Raw genomic sequence first — 21072 nt, 5'->3', positions numbered from 1 at the left:
ATTATTTCAATAATTGAATTATGTGTGTCATGTGAAAATAAGACTTTCTGTTAAGGGTAATGTAAAACACCAGTTTGTAATATTAGGAAAACTTTCATTCATGTTATTGAAACAAACATTTCAATTTGAATTTCAAAACTAATCCAATGTGAAGGATGAATTTGATGATTTTTATCAAGTTTGTTGATATCAGGCTCGACTTTATTAAAAAACAGCCGTAAGTCACCGCGTTTAGTGATCTACAACCGATTTCTCTTCTTAGTTAGCAACGTTGCCACAGCACTAAATCCACGTTCACACAAATACGATGATGGGAATGCTATCAAAAATCGTTGAACGATGGACCACAATCCAGGGTACAATTACGGGATTGGCTTTTGTAGCCAAAGTTCTTGGTATACATTTTTGAATTTTATTTTTATTTCCTCGTTCGTTATCAGTTCTATGAGTTCTTCCAACTGGGATAATCCTGCTGTGTTGACATTTGAAAAAGGATCCAACACCCAGTCCGGTATTTCCAATTCTAAAATGTCCTGGAATCGTTCTGCGAAATCACTATGGAGGTTCTCCAAATGATGGCAGTAAACAAGCAAGTAGTCGTTGTTGAAGGATACTGCTGACATTTTAGGAAAATTGCGAAACTTATGTCTGCCGATATTATTCTTGTACAAGCGCAATTTGGCTACAAAAACAGCAATTACATTACATTTTTTTGTTTTAATCAAATTTAAGTCGTCACCTTGAAGTTGAAGACTGACATTAAATAATTTATACAGGTGTGTCAAGTACGCAATATCATTCTTTGAAGTGATGAGGTTGTCGTGCAATTCTATGTCTTTGTGTTCCAAGAACTCTATTACAGAGTCAAATAGATTGTAAAATCGAGTCAGACAGTTTCATCTTGGAAACTAACACACTTCTGTGTGAAATAGCAATCGGTTGAAATCTTCATCACTGGCAAAGCTGAATAAATAATTTGTCATTTAAAGAGCTGTTTCGAATTTTATTAACCGCTTTGATTGCAGTGATTGCATTGATTGAGGGAGCCGCTCACCAAATTTTTCGCAATCAAACGTTGCCTATGAATGACGCAATGTATAACGAGCACATCTGGACCTTTATTTTGTAAGTACGCTATAAAGTCTTTGTGACGTCCTGTCATAGCCGGAGCGCCATCCGTAGCAGTTGATATACTCTTTAGTGGAATTCCTTTCTCATCACAAAATGTTTTCAGTGTACTATTTTCTCCGTTTGTATCTAAATTTCTGGCAAATAGTAGTTCTTGATATATTTTCTCATTTTCAATAAACCTCACGTGTGACAACAACAATGTCTCATTGGTTGGTAAAGTGGACTCATCTAACTGAATTGAGAATTCAGAAGTCTTGAGATTATTGCACAATGACTCTTCAATGTTTTCAGCCATCTCATCAATTCGTCTTTGCACGGAACTATTGCTCAAAGGAATTTTTCGGATAATATCTGCCGCTGGTTTATGGAGCACAGAAGTATTGCCAGTAAAATTTAATTCTCTCCAATAGTGTGAGGTTTACCTGTTTGAGCAATTAGCAAGGAGATATTGTAGGAAGCTCGGAGTTTGTTGTCGTCTTGCTTACAAGCCGCTGAAAAATTTTTGCCACAGTTGGCTGAGCTGAGCTTTTTCAGTTCTTGAAAATAAGTCACACTTTTGTGTTTTCCATCTGAATGCATTTTATTCAAATAGTTAGTATCGTCCCCTAGATGGCGTTCCACGAGGAAACGCGCGTTGAGCGTAAAGGTGCGGTAAAGTTTGTGTTGAAAGCAAAAAACATTTTTAAATTTGCCATCGCCCCCCCAAACACAACCAAGCCCAACACCAAACCGTTATTTTAACACCTCTACACGTATTTCGATCACCAAGTGATCATCTTCAAGAGGAATATTAAACAGTTTAATCTTCCTCTTGAAGATGATCACTCAGTGATCGCAACACGTGTCGAAGTGTTGAATATTCATTACTACACCAAAGGTTTTGTTCACAAGAACAAAACTGATGTGAACCAAGTATCGCCTCAGCAATAACATCATTCAATGCAATGTTCTTATTTAGACGCGACAATCAATTATATCAATTATGATAATGATTTATTATTTCAGATTATTCCATGGATTCCCATTTTCAATGAAAATTTTCAGATAGTTAAGAAATGAATATTCAACAGCATAACCATTTGAAAATGCATGCGTTTAGACTGGACTTAACATTGCATTATTTTTCCTTAGTCAACTTCAATGTTATGTAATTTTGCCGTCTTCTGATCAAACAGTCGAATTGCTGACTAGAAGAATTCTTTGCACGAACAAACCAACGAGTAAGAAAACATAATAAATTTGCAATGGTAAACAATGCTCATAGGTGCGATAAACGTATTACATCATCGGAGATACCATTATTTGACGGAGATACATGTTTAACGTGGCCTTGTATATATACCATTCTAGAATATATTGGTATAATAACCAGTATGCGTTGAAGACAATTGATTTCGTGACTTGGATGAATATCATATGTCTTTCATTATGTCAGTCAGTGACAGATTTTGTATTTTATCATGTGCCGAACATTTTTTTTTGGGTAAGGTGTGACCACCGCCAATTCGAACGACAAGGATTCTTTTCACGTCATCCAAAAAAGGATATAGCTGAAGACGCAACAACGAAAAATTTCACTGGTGATTTTTAGGACATAGTGATGTTTCATGTTTCATAGTGATTTCACTGGTGATTTTTAGGACATAGTGATGTTTCAATTTTGGTATGAAACTAAAAACAAAACCAAAATTTTGAATCCTGTTCTCTCAGCAGTCAGAGTCATACCATTTTGAAGTTATATACACAAATGAAAATATTGAAATATAATTATGGGATCTGGTATGAATTACACATAAGAACCTAATTCAGAGAGCTTCCATTTCAGTTAGAATATGAAAAGACCGATAAATCCTTACCAGAAAGACGTGTGTCATTTCAAAGTTCCTTCTATCATGAATATACTCTTATTTGGTTCGATTACCAACTTTTTCAAAAGTTTATTTAAAGTTCCATATAAGATTCCGAATAAAGATAGATTCTGGCATAAAATAGGTTTTGAAAAATCGTTTTCTATTCAAGTATCAAATACTTTAACAGCCAATTCTAATTGGCCTTGGAGTCAATCAAATAAAAAAGAAGCTTGGACACTGCCTCAAGTGAAGATTGTGGAGTATTCCTTTCTCTTTAGTCTTGACATTCCACAATTCCCAATAACATTTGTGACACGAAACAGAACATTAAAACGAAGAAACATCGACCCACGAAAAACATTTAGATTATTTTACATGTACTTGCTACTGAAAGAAACACTTCCATTGGTATCTTAATTGAAGTAATAAAATGTCATACACTTGGGACAACGGAAGATTACAAATGCATCGTCGAATGAAAAACGCGATAGAGCACATACTTTTATATATCATCGTCTTTTTCTGTAAGTGAGAAATGAAGACAAAACTGGACGTTCAGCCCGTGTGAGCTTTTTTATGATAGCTCGCACTCGATTCATTGAGAGCTGCATTGATAGGTTTGCAGTATTTTTGAGGTAAGGCTGAAAAATAACGGGGGGCATGGTTATATGTGAGGTAAATGGTGCAAAAATCACAGTCAAACGCCATATTGTAAGTATCGGACCGTGTATCTGCGCACTCGTCGGAAAAATTGTATGTATCACGTAAGACACGTCACAAGACATACATAATATGTTTGTCACATATGATGTGTCACACAACACACGGCGTATGTCACACAACACATATCGCACGTTACATACACTTGCGGTAATAACCGCAAAAACGTCCAGCACGCAAATTACACGATACACCAAAACACACAATAAACAATACAATATACAATACACAACATACAATACACGTCATACAATTCACAACATACAATACACAACACGTGGTTCGTATAAACGATGAGACATCGAAGCTAATCCACAATCAGGACATTCCAAGACCGTAAGAATCGACAAAAAATTAGTAAGACAAGTATGACTTGAATATTTCCATATGAGAAAAGTCTTTAACAAATAAGTGCCTAGAATTCCCCGAACAAAAGGACTCACTAATGAAAAACACCAACAACGATCCTAAACTTTTGAAGTGATAAGTGACGAATAATGATTTTTACCTATGATCCAGGTTATAAGTACCAATCAATTCACCGGAAAAGTCTACATTTTTCATGAGTGAAGAAAGCTTGGATGTCCAAATCGAAATTCAACGCCTTGATGGTTGTTTTTTCGACATATGTAAATCGAATTTCCGCAGGACCAATATCAAATGAAGAATTTTATTTAGCTTCTCTTTGTGAGATTAAAAAGAAAACGACTAGATTTGTGAAAGAACAATTCATGAATGCATCAACAGGATAATGCACAAATTGCACTGATGCACTTTTGGTCAAGCCTGGGATTCATGTGTAGGAATTTACTTACCAGATCTAGCATCGTGTGACTTTTTAATGTTTCCGAAAGTGAGGAAAGCATTGAAAAGAACCAGGTTTAATAGGGTGGCATCTGTGAAATGAACAATCTTCGAAAACATGAGTCACGAACACTGTATTGAACACAGAAACGTTTGAATGAAAAAGTATGTGGTAGTGGAATGAAATAGTTGTTTTCACCACGAATAAACTGCGGACAATTCATGCTAAAATTTTATATTGTAGTCAATGAATAAGTAAAGGCTTCTCCTAATATTTCGCATACTGGAATATTGAAACTGACAGATTTCAGAGTTACAGTATACAATGTAAAATATAATGTATTCATATAATATTCAGTAAAGTATTGATGAATGTCATGAATTTATACCAAAATCGCATATAAAGGCGGATTTCCACCAAACGGACTCGCTTGCGAGTAGTTTCGTTTTCAAAAACAGAAAATAAAATCAAAACTCGAATTTCACGAAACAAACAAAAATTCCGAATCTGAGTCGCGTGTTTTGTGATGAAATGAAGAATAGTTTCTATCATATCTTCTCTAGACTATATTCTATAATGCGCTGCGATTTTTTTACATTCGAATATTTTTAGCAAAAGAAGCGAAAACGAAATAAACATGATGCCAGATGAGATCACTGTTGACGAGATGAATAGATTATGGAACGGATAAATGATGACATAGGAATGAATGGAACTGATATTAACGTTTGAGAACTTGTTGAATATACCTGGACCAAAAATTTTCAAACAGAATACAAATTCAGACATATCATATCTGAATAGTTGCTTGTTGTTTTCGCCGACTATTTCTACATAGCGAACTGACTTTACAAAAACACAGATACAACACAAAAACCGTTTGATCTTTCCGCCTAACGACGGGATATATCGTTGTCGACGAAAACAGTCGCCGGCGACATGATGTTTCTTGATTTGACAACTCAAGTCGAAATCGACACAGTTTTTGTTTTGTTGTGGTTTTTACCGTTTGGTGGTTAGGTTAGGTTTGGGTTCAGTCCAAAGTGAGTGGCTCTATTTGAACCTCCATCGCAACCCACAAGGGTTTATTGTGGCTCACACCTATTCACACTCGACCAAATAAACCCAGCTTCTTAACGAAGCCGATTACTTCGTATGGTTGGTGGTCTTTCAATTAAGGTGGTAAGAGTACAGTTCTGCCAAACTCTAAAAACCTGATTTGGTTCTCAGCGGGACAGGCACAAAGAATGTGCTCTGCTGTTTTATCATTTTCCAAACAGAGGCGACATACACTGTCTTCTGAAAGTCCGAGTCTCTACATATGATTATTCAAATGACAGTGACCTGTAAGGAGGCCTGTGAGACATCGTAGTTCATCCTCACTGTAGTCCAACAACTGTTTGGAATCAAGCTTCGAAGGGTGAATGAACGCCTTGGAGTGAGCCAATCCTGGAAGATTCTGCCGGAAGTCCATAAGTCTTTTTGCCATCCAGGTGTTCAATCTTTGTTTGGCAAAGCCCAAAACGATGTCAATGACAGGTTCTGGTCCAATGAAGCTGCTTACAGCACCCTCCTTTGCGAAGAAGTCAGCAGGCTCATTGCCATCCAGGCCAGTATGGCCAGGAATCCAGACCAGAGATAATCCGTTAAGTATTCCTATCTAGGAGAGTCATTTTTGGCAATTTGCTACCAATTTAGACATTGCTTGCTAGGAGCCAAGAGCTTCCAACGCCGCTTGACTGTCCGAGACTATTTTCATTGACTTGTGTGTAAGGTTGGATTCTTCAAATCTCTCCGCACACAATTCAACAGCGTAAATTTCCGTTTGAAATACAGTCGCATAGGTTCCTGGGTAGGTTGATCTCTGTCCTGGATCTGCGACTGAAAACACCTGCACCAGACACGAAAGATGTTTTTAATCCATCGGTGAACCAACACCTTTATGCTCTTAATATTTCCTTCTTCCGGAGGATCCAGTCCTTTACAAGGCAGTTTGTATTTAACAGTTGGAGGCATAAAGTCAGAGGCCATTTCTAGAATGCTGTGACTTCCAGTGTCAACTAACAGTCTGTTGCACTCTGCATTAAATTGATTTGTGCAATTGGCAATGTGCACAAGTCTATATGCAGTCTACCTAGCCTCTTTCTCCAGAAAAATGTGGAGAGGAGGTAGATCTACAAGGATTTCTATAGTCACTGACGGTGTTGGCTGATGGCACCACTGATGGCCAGACAAACCTATTTATGTAAGCCAGAGAGCTTCGACTGTGACGTTTTCTGTAAAGCCTTCGGCCACCAATCAATTTCACCTTAAGTGATCATTGGTCTGACAATCATCACATAAATCCAATGGATTTGTTTGGAAACTAAACCCCAAGTTTTACAACAAATCCTTTAGACATATCATAGGGACAGTCTGGCTTTGTGTAAAACTTTTTCCGTTTGGTGGAAATTCGTCTTGAGCAATTCTTCATCAAAATGTTATTCGTTGCAGCAGACACATCTTTCCGTTTTCTTTCCTTTGTCAACTTATTTTAGATGCACAAATTGATGACGTTTGTGTAAAGATATATTGACCGTACTGTACGATTACATATCACATATGCACCTCGCTTGAGAATAAGTACGTGACGAGTTCGTTGTTTCCATTAGACCTCACAGCCGCCGTGCATAAACAAGTTTATCCGTAATCACTCCAGGAGATGACGAGATGACCATGAAATAATAGAAAAAAAAATCTCAGGCGCCATTAGATCAGCTTTCGTCCGCTGAGCTGGCGTTGTGAGAAAGCTACCGTGATAATAAAATTTATTGAAATTACAGTGCCATGTCGGGGTCTCCCATGGTGCGTATCAAATTCAGTGAGTTTTATTGACGATTGAAGATGGTTATCGGTTTGATTCTTTCAAAATCAATGGTGGATATGTCAATGAAAATATATCAGATTTATTCATCATATGACCGCAGAGATAAGAAAAGTTTTATTAATAGTTATGTGGCTGAATGATGGGACATTAAAGTGAAAAGACGAAATTTCTCTCACTGAGTAATAAACACGGTATAACGAAACCAAAAATAGAGGAATTAACATAAAGATTGATATTGAGAATATTCAAAGTGTAACAGTGATGAAGTATTTGGGAGTATACATTGATTAAGGACTAACATTCGAAGAGCACGTATTGAAAGTGATAAAACTATCACCGATAAGGTCAATTTTCTAGTAATAGTATCGCGTAGCCTTTCTAGATGGTCAAAAATTACAATTTATAATAATTAGTTTTACCACATCATACTTTCTGTTCTTCAATACTATTTACGGCTAACGAGTTGGATCGACTTCAAAAGCAACAAAATAGAGCTATGAAAATCATACTGGGTGTACCGAGAGACACGCCAATAGTCAAAATGTTGAGAGAATTGAAATGAATTTCATTGAAAGACTATCTGTGTACAAATAATGGTACTAATATACAGTGCATTTCATTAATGTTCCCACCTCCTTTATTTTTTGAACGGGTCAACTCAACAAATTAAAATTTGAAATAATGAAATGAATACTTGAATATTTTATTTTGAAGTGAAATTGACAGATGATACTTTCAAGATGGCGACTGGGCGCAATCTGGGAAAAAAATTTATTGTTACACATCATTTTGAAGCCACTGACGAAACCTTCATAATCCTAAAATATAATGTCAATATCTTCAACTACTAGGCAATTATTGCCTATTCAGGCGATAATTGCCTATTCAGGCAATAATTGCCTGAATACATTGATATTTAACTACATAATATATGGTTATGAGCTTGAGATCAGTTCAGAAGATGCTCAAAATTGTTGCCTTGAGATTCTTGACATATGAACAGCCTATCCGATATTTCACGCCGAACATTTTCGAAAACGTCAATATCTCTATGAATATTTATTATTCTCTACCGTATATCCAATATTATTCAGTTTCGTACACCTTTTGCTTCAAATAGCCCTATAAAAAAGTCAAAAGATGTGAAATCTGGCCAGCGGGCTGGCCATTCTGTAGAACCTCGACGGCCAATCCAACGACCAGGAAAAGTAGTATCCAAATAGTTTCTTACTTCTCTGAAGTAATGTGGTGGTGCTCCATCTTGTTGGAATACAATATCCATATCGAATTCATTAGGATTCGCTTCGACGATTTCAGTGATGAGAGGGTCAACAGTAGTTTCCAGCATATTCAAAAACAGTTCCACTGTTAAATTTTGATCAATAAATAGAGGTCCTACAATATGGTTTCCCAATATTCCTGCCCAAACATTGCCGTTTAAAGAAAATGCACATTCGCCACTAAAACAAATATTGTGTAGATAGGTGGGATGCTTTGCAATGGTTTCCGTCATGAATTCGTAGAATGCTATTCTTCGATCAAGGTCATCTTCAAAAGTTTTCACACAGTAGAAGAAGACACCTCACAAACATTCGCGACGGATCGACGGATGACCTGGGGGCTTTTTGTTATGTACACTACCGGTAGCAGTGAATTGAGAATTGACCATTTTAGAGATTGACGGTACCTTTCTACTATTAAAACCGAAAAATAAATGAGAATATTCAACAATGATGTTCATTGTCTTACTGACATTTTTTGTTGTTTAAATAAACAAAAAATGATATTTCTAGGAATATCGATATTTTTGTGTTTGTCTTCAGAAAATATTTAAATGTTTCGCCATTTTGTAGCAGGTGGAGATATTGACTTCATATTCCAGCGTATTCATGCATTAATTTCATCATCCCGAATTAAAATTTTTTGAGTTGACCCGTTCAAAAAATAAAAGGGGGGGGCATTAAAGAAATGCACTGTTTAATGAAAATTTTAATAATCATATTACCAGAATCAACCGAAATATTCATGTAGGAACCAAAACAAAGAGGAGTACTGAAAAATCTATTTATCATGCAGGAATATTGGCTTTCAATAATTTAGATCATGGTATCAAAGATTGTAATTTGATAAGTCAATTCAAGGAAAGATTGAAAATGCAAATAATGGGCAAGTGATTTTGATTTGATTTTATTTTATTTTTATTTCTCGAGTTCAATAACTTCATTACTATTCCAAGGTTTTTGAAGTGTTGTGTTTGTTGCTTTGTATCTGTATCAATACTCTTGTCTTACCTTTGTTGCCCACCTATGTGTAGATATTTCATATGAGTGGTAGATGTTTATTATTTGTGATTATATCCAGCCATATATGTGTATATATTTGTAATTCATTGTTTGAATATTTTGACATTAGCCTGATAGTTAGGATTAAACATATTGTATATTAGCTTACGTTAAATAAAGGAATCAATTAAAATGTTTGATTGGATGGACAAGATCCCGAGACGAGATTTATTTCATGGTGAAATAAAAACTATTAGAAGATTCCAAAGGTTCATATTTTTGTATAGAGTGAACCATCGAAAACGTATTATTATTACATACAAATAAACGCTGAGGACAAAGTCCTATGTAGCCTGAAAACGAAGGATATCAACAAGTTAATACAATGCATGCAAAAAGAAAAGAAAAATAATTATTATATGCATAGAGCCGATTAAGCAAATAAGCAAATGTCTATTTTGTTTTTGAAACTGTTTACTGAGTCGGAATTCATAATATCGTTGGGTGAGTTATTTCATGTTTCGAAAACACCAAAAAATATTGTCTCTGCCTCTGTGAATTTTTCCTTTTTTAATTTGAGTGTGTGACCACGTAACCGCGAATCATTGTTGAAAACAAAAAGTTCTTTCTGATCAGCATAGTTATACTTAGCTATACGGAAATTTATGATGAGGTCCCCACGGAGTCGACGTTGGTCAAAAGCTAGCAGTTGTGTCATCCTCAGTCTTTCGGGATAGGTTGGACGCACTTCACCAAAAGTCGTAGGCAGGCGGAACTGTCAATGACACTGACGAGCGAAAAATACTTTCAATCGTAAACTTCGTCAAAGACAAAACACATGCACCCGAGATTAATTTCATTTGGAGAAACGTTGTCAGAAAGTTTATTCCACAAAAACGCAGTTCTGCAAAGGAAAGAGTTTTCAAACAGTGAAGTTCGGGGTGTACTGAGTAGAACCTCAAAAAGATGAGCAGCCACAGTCCACAGGAAAATAGCATGGTGAATGTAGTTGGTATAAGGCTCACTAGCAACTTTCAAACCGATTTTGGTAACATCAGATGACTCAACTCAAAAATAAAATCATTGCACCAACATCTACAAACAGATTTTCCTTATATTCTTGCACCCACAGAAACCAAAGTCAGTGTTTCAACATGCCTCGTCAATTTTCTACTTCCCGGCTATGATTTCCGCTCTCGATTCAGACGTAACGAGAGGAAATCCTGGAAAAACTAAATTTCGATGTTATTTGGTTTAAAATAATTTCACAGAAGATCAATGAATTCATATGCTGCGTTTATCAACCACCAAGATATACACTTGGAGATTAATTGATCTACAACTGGTGAAAATTGAAATATATCCAATGTCAACAAAATACTACTAACGAATTTCCCGAAACACTTTCTCTGGAGCAACTGAGAATGATGCTTGTTCAATAAAAAAGTTGTGGTCCGTACTACTGGTGAAGGTAAAAATATACAGAAGAACTTGCGTCACGCTTGAACTTTTTCGCAAACATAAAAAATAAACTACTCACGCGATATTGGTCTACATATTAAATTAAAACAAGACACAATGAGTCATTACTATCAAGGATGAATTAATTGCGACTTTTTAAAAACCGGTAGTTGGGTCACGAAATCCGACAGACTTTTTTGAAGTCTATTTATGGAAACGGCGTGAGGTTTTAAGGTTCGTTTACTACGTACTCATTGGATCGTTATTTTTAATTCACTTCCTACAAATAAAAAAGTGCTCCGCACCGAATGGAACATCGACATTACCGACAGGAGAAGGAAAATTTAATAATCATGAAATTGAAATATCGGTTTCTAATTCAAGAATAATTGTTTCTGAACCAATGAAAGTGTGAAGTAGTTATCAAAATTTGGTTGATTGTTGTAATTGGCAATTACTCAATTGAGTAACTTATTTTTAGTTAAAAGATAATGGTAAAAAGCCACCTTTTCATTTCAGAATTTTGGAATTGAAAGTTGTTCCATTGTTACTTACTTTTTTAGCCTATTTTTTATTTATTAGAACAAATGACATAAATATTAGATGGAGGTTTATACATCCAAATCCTGTCTTTCTCAAAAATTATTCTTTCCTAAAAATATACCCCTTTCAATTTAAACAAGATTCCTATGGCTGGGATTAAATCTACTGAGCGAATGAATGTCATTACGTACTGTCATCGATGACATGAGTAGATTCAACTCATTCGTGACATGAAGTCGTGATTTTATGATGTAATGTTATTCAGATTGATGCTGAAGAGGAGAAAAGGCAAGATTATTTTTCCGAGACATCGGATGTCCGCCAGTGAGGATGACAGTGCTTCATAAGTAGAATTTTAGCTCTTTCATACACTATATTGTCTAGCAATCCTATGAATCATATCTGATTCAATTCCATATCGAATGTTGGGAGTACAAACTGAAAGGAAAAAAGTTTTTTTGTATAATTCGTATGTATGTTCATATGAAAGAAATTGTTTCGAAAGTATTTTTGCTTTCGTGTAATTCAATGTTTATATGAAATTACTTGTTTCGAGAGGGCTTTGCATTCCAGTTTGTTTTTGTAAGCACAAAGCACAAGCTCTACAGGAGAATTCTTGGAGCGTATTTCTGATATGTACCGGTCTTGGTGAAATCGAAAGTGCCAAGTCACTTGAACCCTTCTTGTGAAAGTATCTATAGAAGTGAGACAAATTCCCAACCTTTCTTTGATGTTCCATACTATCAAGTGATGTTCTTGTCTCCAATCAGGCGGATGGCTCCTTCCTGGATGGAATCCAGCAGCTTCAGAGTATGGTTAGGGGCGGAGCTCCATACATGAGAACAATACTCCAAAGAAGGTCTGATCTGAGCTCTATAAAGCATCAAAATTTGCTGAGGTGCGTACAGTTTTCTGGTTCGGTACACGGTTCCAAGCTTTTGAGAAGCAGCCTTTGCAATTTCAGCGCCATGCTTGTGCCAAGACATAAAGTTGTCCATTTCAACCCCCAACAAACTTATCGAAGCAGAAAGCCGAATTGTCTGTCATGACATTATTATATCCGGTTCGGACACATTTATCTTTTTGAAGAAAACCCAAATATTAGAGATGTACCTAAGTAAATGGATTTGGCTCGTAATCACTCACTTCAGAGGCTTTATTATGACCGATATGGAGTTAGCAAGGCCACTTAAGTGACATAATGTCAGTATGTTATATTCAGTGGCTTCAAGTCGGTGGAATATGCAGCTACCTCGGGTGTTCCACAAGGAAGCAACCTAGGTCCACTTCTCTTTAACGCCTGTAAAAACGACATAGTTGAGGTCATTGACATCAACTGTTTGATATACGCGGATGACCTGAAATAATATTGTGAGATCAATGGCATCGAAGATTGTCTTCACCTCTCCCTCAATCTGAAACATGACAAGCAATGGTGTTTTCGCAATAATCTTCCTTTAAACGCGGGTAAATGTAATCGTCCATTTTCATATCAATATTTGATAAACACTATTCCACTTCAACGGTCTCTCACATTCAACGATCTAGGTGTTACCTTTGACACAAAATTTTCCTTCGTACAGCACATTGAAGCCATTCTCTCTGCTGCAAACAGAATGTATGGATATATTGCACGAATTTCCAGAGATTTCGCGGATCCATCTACATCGAAAACCTTATACTATGCTTTCGTCAGATCAAAATTAGAATATGCATCCATAATCTGGAATCCATCTCATCAGTTGTATACAGAGAAAGTTGAATCAGTTCAACGTCGTTTCCTAAAACTTCTCTCCTATAAATCAGACAATGTCTATCCACCAATTGGATTTCCCCATGATGCATTGTTAGCTAGACATGCTTTGAGTAGCTTGAGTTGCCGTCGTGACTGTCACTCCAGAATTTTTATTTTGAAACTGAATAATAATTCAATTATTGACTCACATATACTGCCAAAACTCAATTTCAATGTACCTAGACCAACCTCTATTTCAAATTCAAATTTTTTATTTGGTTCATAACAAAGCTACAGCTTTAGAACATGTCACAAAATACCATCAAATTAACATATGCTAAAAGTAAAATATAAAATCTTCAGAAGATACAGTGCAATAAAATAATAATACAGTACATACATACAATCGTGAAAGGCATCTTTGCTCTATGGTCCCGGAGTGAATGGAAAAAGTCATTAATACCATATAGGGGATTTTCCGTAAGTAATGTCTTTAAATGTTTTTTAAATTTACTATAGTTCAGAGAACGAATAGTATCGTCCATTCTTTGTAACCGGGTTTGAGGTAAAATCAAATTATCTTTATTTCTAGTATTGTGACCGTGTATATCGGACACAACAGAGTAACTATTAATGTTTTGTTTGACATATAGTAACTTTACAAAAATTATCATAGAGTAAAGGGTCATTATTTTCAACGTTTTAGAGATTGGTTTGCAGGAGTCTTCAAAATTAGCTCACATCTTACAGCCCTCTTCTGAATGACGAATATAGCATTTAAATAAAACTGAGCTGCCGAGCTCCAGACAGACAAGCCATATCTAATAATGGATTCGAACAGTGCATAATAAGTAGTTATTGCAGCGGATTGGTTAATAAGTTGTTTAACTTTTCTTATAGCAAATACTGCACTATTTAGTCTATTGCAAATTGCATATATATGTATGTTCCATAATAGCCTGAAATCTATATCTACACCCAGAAATTTAGTGTGCAGCATGTCTAGGTCGTTTTCTACATTGTAGAATAGCCTGGAAAATGAGACTTTTGGTTTTTTTTTCATTGAGTATGAGCTTGTTTGTCAAGAACCAGGTTTTTGCTTGTTCCATAACTTCCCCAAGTATTGTAGCCGGACACTCCCCTTTATTGATACTGATGCCAAATGTAGTGTCATCAGCATACATAATTGTCTCGATATTTGAGGAGAACATATTTGGCAAATCGTTTATATAAATAATAAAGAGAAGGGGGCCCAATATTGATCCCTGAGGAACTCCCCATTAATTATCTGAGGAGTGCTTCTCTGATTTTCAATACAAACTACTTGAAATCGATTGGACAAGTAGGATTTGATTAGTTTCAGTGCCACTCCTCTTATTCCGTAGTACTCCATTTTCCTCAGGAGTATGTCATGATCAACACAATCAAAAGCTGCACTTAGGTCTAGAGTGGTTAATCCTTTTTATCTGCCAACACCACGTACAAATATTCTGAAACGTTCAGTTCTGTATAACATGTGTGTCAAATACAATTCTGCAAAATGTCAGCTTGACATTTTTTACTGTTCCATCTCCGAGATTGGATCTTTTTACTTCAGCTAAGTCTATATGTTTTGTTTTCATCTTGTAAATTATTGTAATTTTATTGTATTGTGATTTGACTTATACCCCTGTTCTGTAGTTGGATGTAACCTGTAGAACAGTGTATAACTAAATGAATAAATAAATAAATAATTATAGAGATCTGTCATGGAAGAAAAATAATTGTGCCTCTACATTTTTATAGGGGATATCTCTGCTAACTTGTCGATGAGTTAGCACAGCCGTCATCTCAATGGAATTTTCGAGGAAATTTATAGTGAATCTCAAATTTTGTAACTTCTGTTAGCAATATTTGTCGTAACTCGTAAAAACGAAAAAAACTCTAAAACGTATTTTTCTGGAAATCATTTGATTTTTCGTGTTTGTCTTCTGAGAATATTTTCCCCAGGGAAAATATTTTACAATCAAAATATTTCATTCTTTGACAATTCTTTTGAAAGATCATAAATAAAACAGTGGCCGAATTGATAAGTCGCGTAAATCCCTGATATTTAGAAAAAATAATTATGATAATACAATCAATGTTGCCCTTTCATTTTTAGGTCTTCATCTGGTTATCACAACCAAAAAGATGTTATGGCTATTGTTTTTACCTAACTTTCTGGAAGTTCGCCGATTGGAAGATTATAAAAAGTGATTCAATGTTTATAACTGAAAGTAATTAATAGTTTTTTCTAAAAATCTCTATCTCTACCTATGAAAAATATTTCATTTTAAATGACTACATAGCAAAATGGATTGTTTTGAACATTATGACCTTGAGAAATGAGTTTTCAATTATCTATGATTGTCTTCTGAAATCAGCTGGCATGCATACATAGCTTGTTTAACATTCGTGAGGAAGTGGACACTCTTACGACTATATAAGTAAGAATAAGTTTAAATGGATATACAAATATGTAATAAATCTCCCACATTCGAAAAAGGGAGAAGTAGAAAAGTCAAAGACAGAACTTTTTGACTTTTACTTCTCCACAGTTATCCAAAAACGTGTGGAAATTCCAAAGAAGACAAGAAAGAAAATAACTACACAACGTTGTGTAGATCACGCACAGAAGAAGATACGAACTAAAAGAAAAAACCCTTTTGTGACCAACTATTTTTATATGAATATTGAATTACACTAAAATCATTTTTTTCAATAACAATCGTTATAGAATTGAACAGATACTTATCATTTATGGAAACGCTACACAACATAATATATAGAAGAGTATCGATATAAAATGTCACTACTTGAAACACTATCATTGTTAATTTAATCATCAACCAAATATGTGATAAACTTTCAAGGATGGAAAGAAAGTAACTACAATAAAATCTTTTCACAAAGACGTATAGACTTCTTTCGGAAATTTTCGACAATTTTACTCAATGATTTATAAGTGGAAAGGCAAAAAATATTTTCCCATAATGTTATCACATTTCTTATCGGTTTGTCATAATCGAACCATTTTTATTTAACAATTCTAGCTATATAAATATATTTGCCCGACTTCAGTTACGAAATCCATTATTTTGTTATATTTATCTTTTTTTATGATAACGCCCATGTTAAACACTTTCAAGTTCCCTCTTTCCTGTGAATATACAAACAAACGCATCATTTTATAAACAAACGTAACATCCGAGATGCATATGGCGTTAAGGTGATGAATGGGTGGATATCACTTCTAGATAATGAATGTGTTACTAATGGTTTTTTTTGTGGAAAATTCAGATTGCTATGGTCTTCAACAAATCCTTTAACAAATCTTTCTCTGAAAATCATTTTCAAGTATCTTTGTCAAACGCATATATAGACAGCACAAAGTGCTTGATTTTCTCGCAAGAACATCGATTTTTTCTCCCATGTCACGTTATGGTTCATAATAATTTCCAGATATTTGATAGAAATCACTTTTTAAATACTTTTTTTATTGATTTTTATCAAATAATCAACATTATTCTTCATATTTTGCGTTAGAAATGTCATGAAAAAAGTTTTAGATACATTTGCTGATAGTCCATTATAAAGAAACCATTTATGAACCAAATTCATTTGCGGTGATATTCGCAGACCAGTACATTTGTATCATCAGAAACATGAATATTTCTTTTGCATTAGGACAGTAGTGTACCATGTCATTCATGAAGATGATAAATAAAACGGGGCCTAAGTTAGATCCTTGTGGTACACCGATATTGTCTCTCTTAACTCCTAACGCATACCCTGAATGCTTTATTATTATTTTTCTCGTAGAATTCATATTGTATTTCAAGTTCTAAAGAATAACAAATATTTATTGATAAAATACTACATCCTATTTGAATGTCAACTTATTCTCAATACGGTCGTCTTGTTCTAAAATACCTCTTGGTGTTGGATTGACAGTGTCTTATAACAATTGAAAGTACATATTTCCTATGAAAAATACTGTTAGAAAAAAATTAACAATGTAACAGCATGGTGGGTTTTCGCCAGTCCAATCCATTAACATTCCTTATCGAAAAAATGAACACTGAAACAGATACTACACAACAAATTATGATATTGAACATTTACTGTATAACTTGGAAACTGCAAACACCTGTCAAAGTAATTTTCATCCAATTCGTCCACTGGGATTCTAAAATTCTTTGAATGCCAGATAATTACAGAGAACAATATTCGCGCTCGTAGGCTGTGATCGAATGTAACTTTTACTAAACATTTCGTCTTCTACTGCGGCAGACATAATTAGCTATTTATGTGTTGACTACGAGGACAAAGGTTATATTTCGCAGTCCCAGTCGTTTCTGAAGCTTTGTTTCATGTGCATATGCGTTTGATGCATATAATACTGATGATGTCTGTTGCAGTGGCAGACAAAACTTTTGGTACAAGTTCCTCCTTTAGGATCGTTTTCCACTCTTTCATTTTGAACAATTTATTTTTTTATTAGCTCCCGATTATATTTATGAGTTCAGTAAGGTATTTTTTGGTAATTCCCATTCAAATTTTGAAAATTACAGCTGTTGAATTAACTCGAATTGAATTTTGTGCTGCAATATTAGTGCACCTGGTTCCACAGTTACCTTGTGAGCAAAACAATATGCAGAAATAGTCATTTGAAGCAAGTAATGATAAAAATTGTGTTAGCTACGCGAACAGAAATTGATCTGAACACGTTTCGGCGTTTACTTCAAAACTAAAAAGTCAAAAATTGTGAAAATTAATTTATTTATTCATTTATTTATTTCATGCACTATTCTACAGGATGAACCCAATTACAGAATAAGGAGTACCAGTGGCATTTACAAATATCTACTTACATAATATAATTTGTTAATCTATGTAAAAAATAAATAAAAACAAAACTATCAGTTAGCTAAGAAATGTCTTTTGATTTGTATAGTCTGGCAGTTGAATATATATATAGGACATTACTAACAGAATTAGAGGTATCGCACATTGAATAAATTGAATAAATTTGTACGCGGAGTGTTGAGATAAAATGTGACACTATTTCTAGATGACCGTCTAGGAACCCAAAAATTCAACATATGTAACAGTTGAGAGCAGGTGATTATTATGTTTATGACCTTGAATAAAAAAGAAATGAATAATATTCACGCCTTACTTTGAGACTACAAAATTTGTGAGTTAAAAGCAATTCATAATAGGGTATTCCTACAGTAGGATACGTGCCTTTTTTCATAATTTCTTGTTCAATCGTTCTATTTTTACTTGTATTTTATTTCTCTTTTATTTCATTTCAGGTTATTTTTGCTTGATATAATTGTCCGAACTAGTGAAATTCATCATGAAACATTGTCAATCACCTTCAAACAACCGTCAAATAATAGTATATGTTGTGGAATTTCAAAGAATATATATCTGACCACGAGTATCGTTAGCCAACTATTGAGTAATAATATTAATAAGAGATAGAAAGCTGAAATTAAAAATAAACACCAATCGATTGTTCATCAAGTGGAAAGAAGTCCATTGAACGCTAGATCGATCCACCATTAATAACCAATATTCTCGCTTTCGTCACACTCACCCAGAACAGAGAGACTCAATCCGCTTCCCGGTCTGGTCTGGTGCGTCTGACTCATGGCGCTATCAATCAGTCCTCTTATCCTTCTGGTAACATAGCAATCACCTCAAGGGCACTGAACTCCCGATGGGCAAACCACCATCATGATCCTCGACACTTCGACTGAATTTTTTTCGGTTTTTCGCCTTTTGTCCTTTTCACTCGAAAAGAATAAAGGCACTAATGGACGCTGTGAAATACCTAGAAATTCGTTAGGGGCGGTCAGTGGTTCTTCGGCAAGTTCACACGGTGGACAGGCTGGAAGCAGGTTATTATAATGTGTGTTCGAAATTTGCTGGGATGCTGTCTTTCTCTAAAGATTCTTTGTGGATTTCGTGGCAATAATTTGATTTTTGTTGTTCCAACAGACTTTACATATCAATCAATAATTTTCTACCACTACTTTTTAAAAGTTCATATGGCATATCAAAACTTCACCAAGAAAATACCTCGAATTTTACCACAAATAAAATGAGTGGAATGTTTTGATGATAAACGGTTTCATCGAAGAAAAAAGGAAATAATAATGTAGATATAAATTGATGGATGTAGTCGTTACTACGTGGTAGAAAATCATAATGAAAAGAGAAATGAAACTTTCTATGTTTTTTACCACTTTTATTTGTAACTAACGTTACTGCAGTTTCGTCCTATACGGACATTTTCAAACTTATACAATAAACTAACAATGATTCATTACATTAGCCATTATATAGTTCACAATGCGGATCTGCCAATTTGAAAACCGGCGAGTAAACTGAATCGATTTGATCATTCAACAGGTTGCACCCGCAATGTTTATGCTTGTGAATTTCCAAGGATTCTAAATAATTGAGTTTGTAATACTTCCTTGCATAGTGCAAAATTTCCGAATCGTTTAGATTCGGAAACTTGTAGTTGCATGCCATATTTTTCGTATGTCAAGTGCCCATCGCTTTTTTAACAATAATACTAGTATTTTTCATTTGTTATTGCTTATTTAAAAAAAAATCTTAACTTTTTAGTTCGTTGTTCTTTGAAAGCGTGTTTTTTAGTTTTCTGAACTATATTTATTTTGTATTTTAGTACATTATCTAAATTATGATTTTTTTCAGTAAAACTGTACTTATTTTATTTTTGTTTGTTTCAGTTTTATTAATCATCACGTTGTTCCCACGAGTAATAGACATTTCAGAGGTAGACTCCCCCAAAGGTTTAAAAGAGGGCACGATGTGCTTGAGTCTTGAGGGAAAAACGAAAACGTCATATCATTTTTATCCACCCTAATGCTACACTGTTCTCGGCACTATTAACCTTGAGTTGGGTAGTCTATCGCTAACGAGGTATCATTTTCAGCCACCCTAACACCACAAATTCTTCGACACGATACAAAATTTTGACTTGAATGGGAGATCAATGCTTGTATCCCGATTCTGAGTTAACAAAGTATAGATTATATTGGATTCGCATCTTTTTCATAGTATACTACTATAGCAATTGTGAAGCCCTGCCATTTATTACCCTATTGAGGCAATTGTGGAATGAAATTTACCTAATCAGCCATTTTGTACCCGCAGCCACCTTGAATTTGCATCTTTTTCAAATTGTACTACTATTCTACTAGTCAAGCCCTGTCATTTAATACCCATTTTGAGGCATTTGTGATCCGCCATTTTGTAGATGCTTTCATCTTGAATTTGCTTCTTTTTCAACGTTTACTACTATTCTACTAGTCAAGTAGTCAAGTCTTCTTATTTGATACCCATATTGAGGTAGTTATGAAAAAATGTGGAATCCGCCATTTTGTAGCTGCGGCCATGTTGGATTCATATTGATACAGAGTTTATTAAATCGTAGTATAATCAAAACGTAATGTCGACAGAAAGTGAGTCAAACTTCAATTACTAACAAACAGTGCAAGCCGAAGAAAACCGTTTGAAAAAGAAGAAAATGTCAATGATTGTCGCTCTAGTCGTAAATCATTTCTCAGTGACAATTATTGATATTTCACATTTCTGACACACCTTGTACAGAA

At 34.9% G+C, this 21072-nt stretch overlaps 1 protein-coding gene across 8 annotated transcripts in view; it reads right to left on the bottom strand.

Moving 5' to 3' along the window:
• Positions 1 to 21072, bottom strand: part of rols (zinc-RING finger and ankyrin repeat domain-containing protein rolling pebbles) — a 439138-nt gene that overhangs the window by 161519 nt on the left and 256547 nt on the right. For 2 of the 8 annotated variants that reach the window (XM_074169500.1, XM_074169498.1), the window contains exon 2: positions 19023 to 19259. The exons of the other annotated variants lie outside the window; for them this stretch is intronic. In XM_074169500.1, the coding sequence (XP_074025601.1) occupies positions 19023 to 19077 (55 nt within the window). In that variant the 5' untranslated portion in view covers positions 19078 to 19259. The remainder of the gene's footprint in view (positions 1 to 19022; positions 19260 to 21072) is intronic. 8 annotated transcript variants of the gene reach the window in all.

This window comes from Leptinotarsa decemlineata, unplaced genomic scaffold, assembly GCF_025532065.1.
Source record: "Leptinotarsa decemlineata unplaced genomic scaffold, Ldec_3_MD MMD2_P_RNA_scaffold_5, whole genome shotgun sequence".
NCBI classification, from domain to species: Eukaryota; Metazoa; Arthropoda; class Insecta; order Coleoptera; family Chrysomelidae; genus Leptinotarsa; species Leptinotarsa decemlineata.
This window is presented reverse-complemented; position numbering and strand designations above follow the sequence as displayed.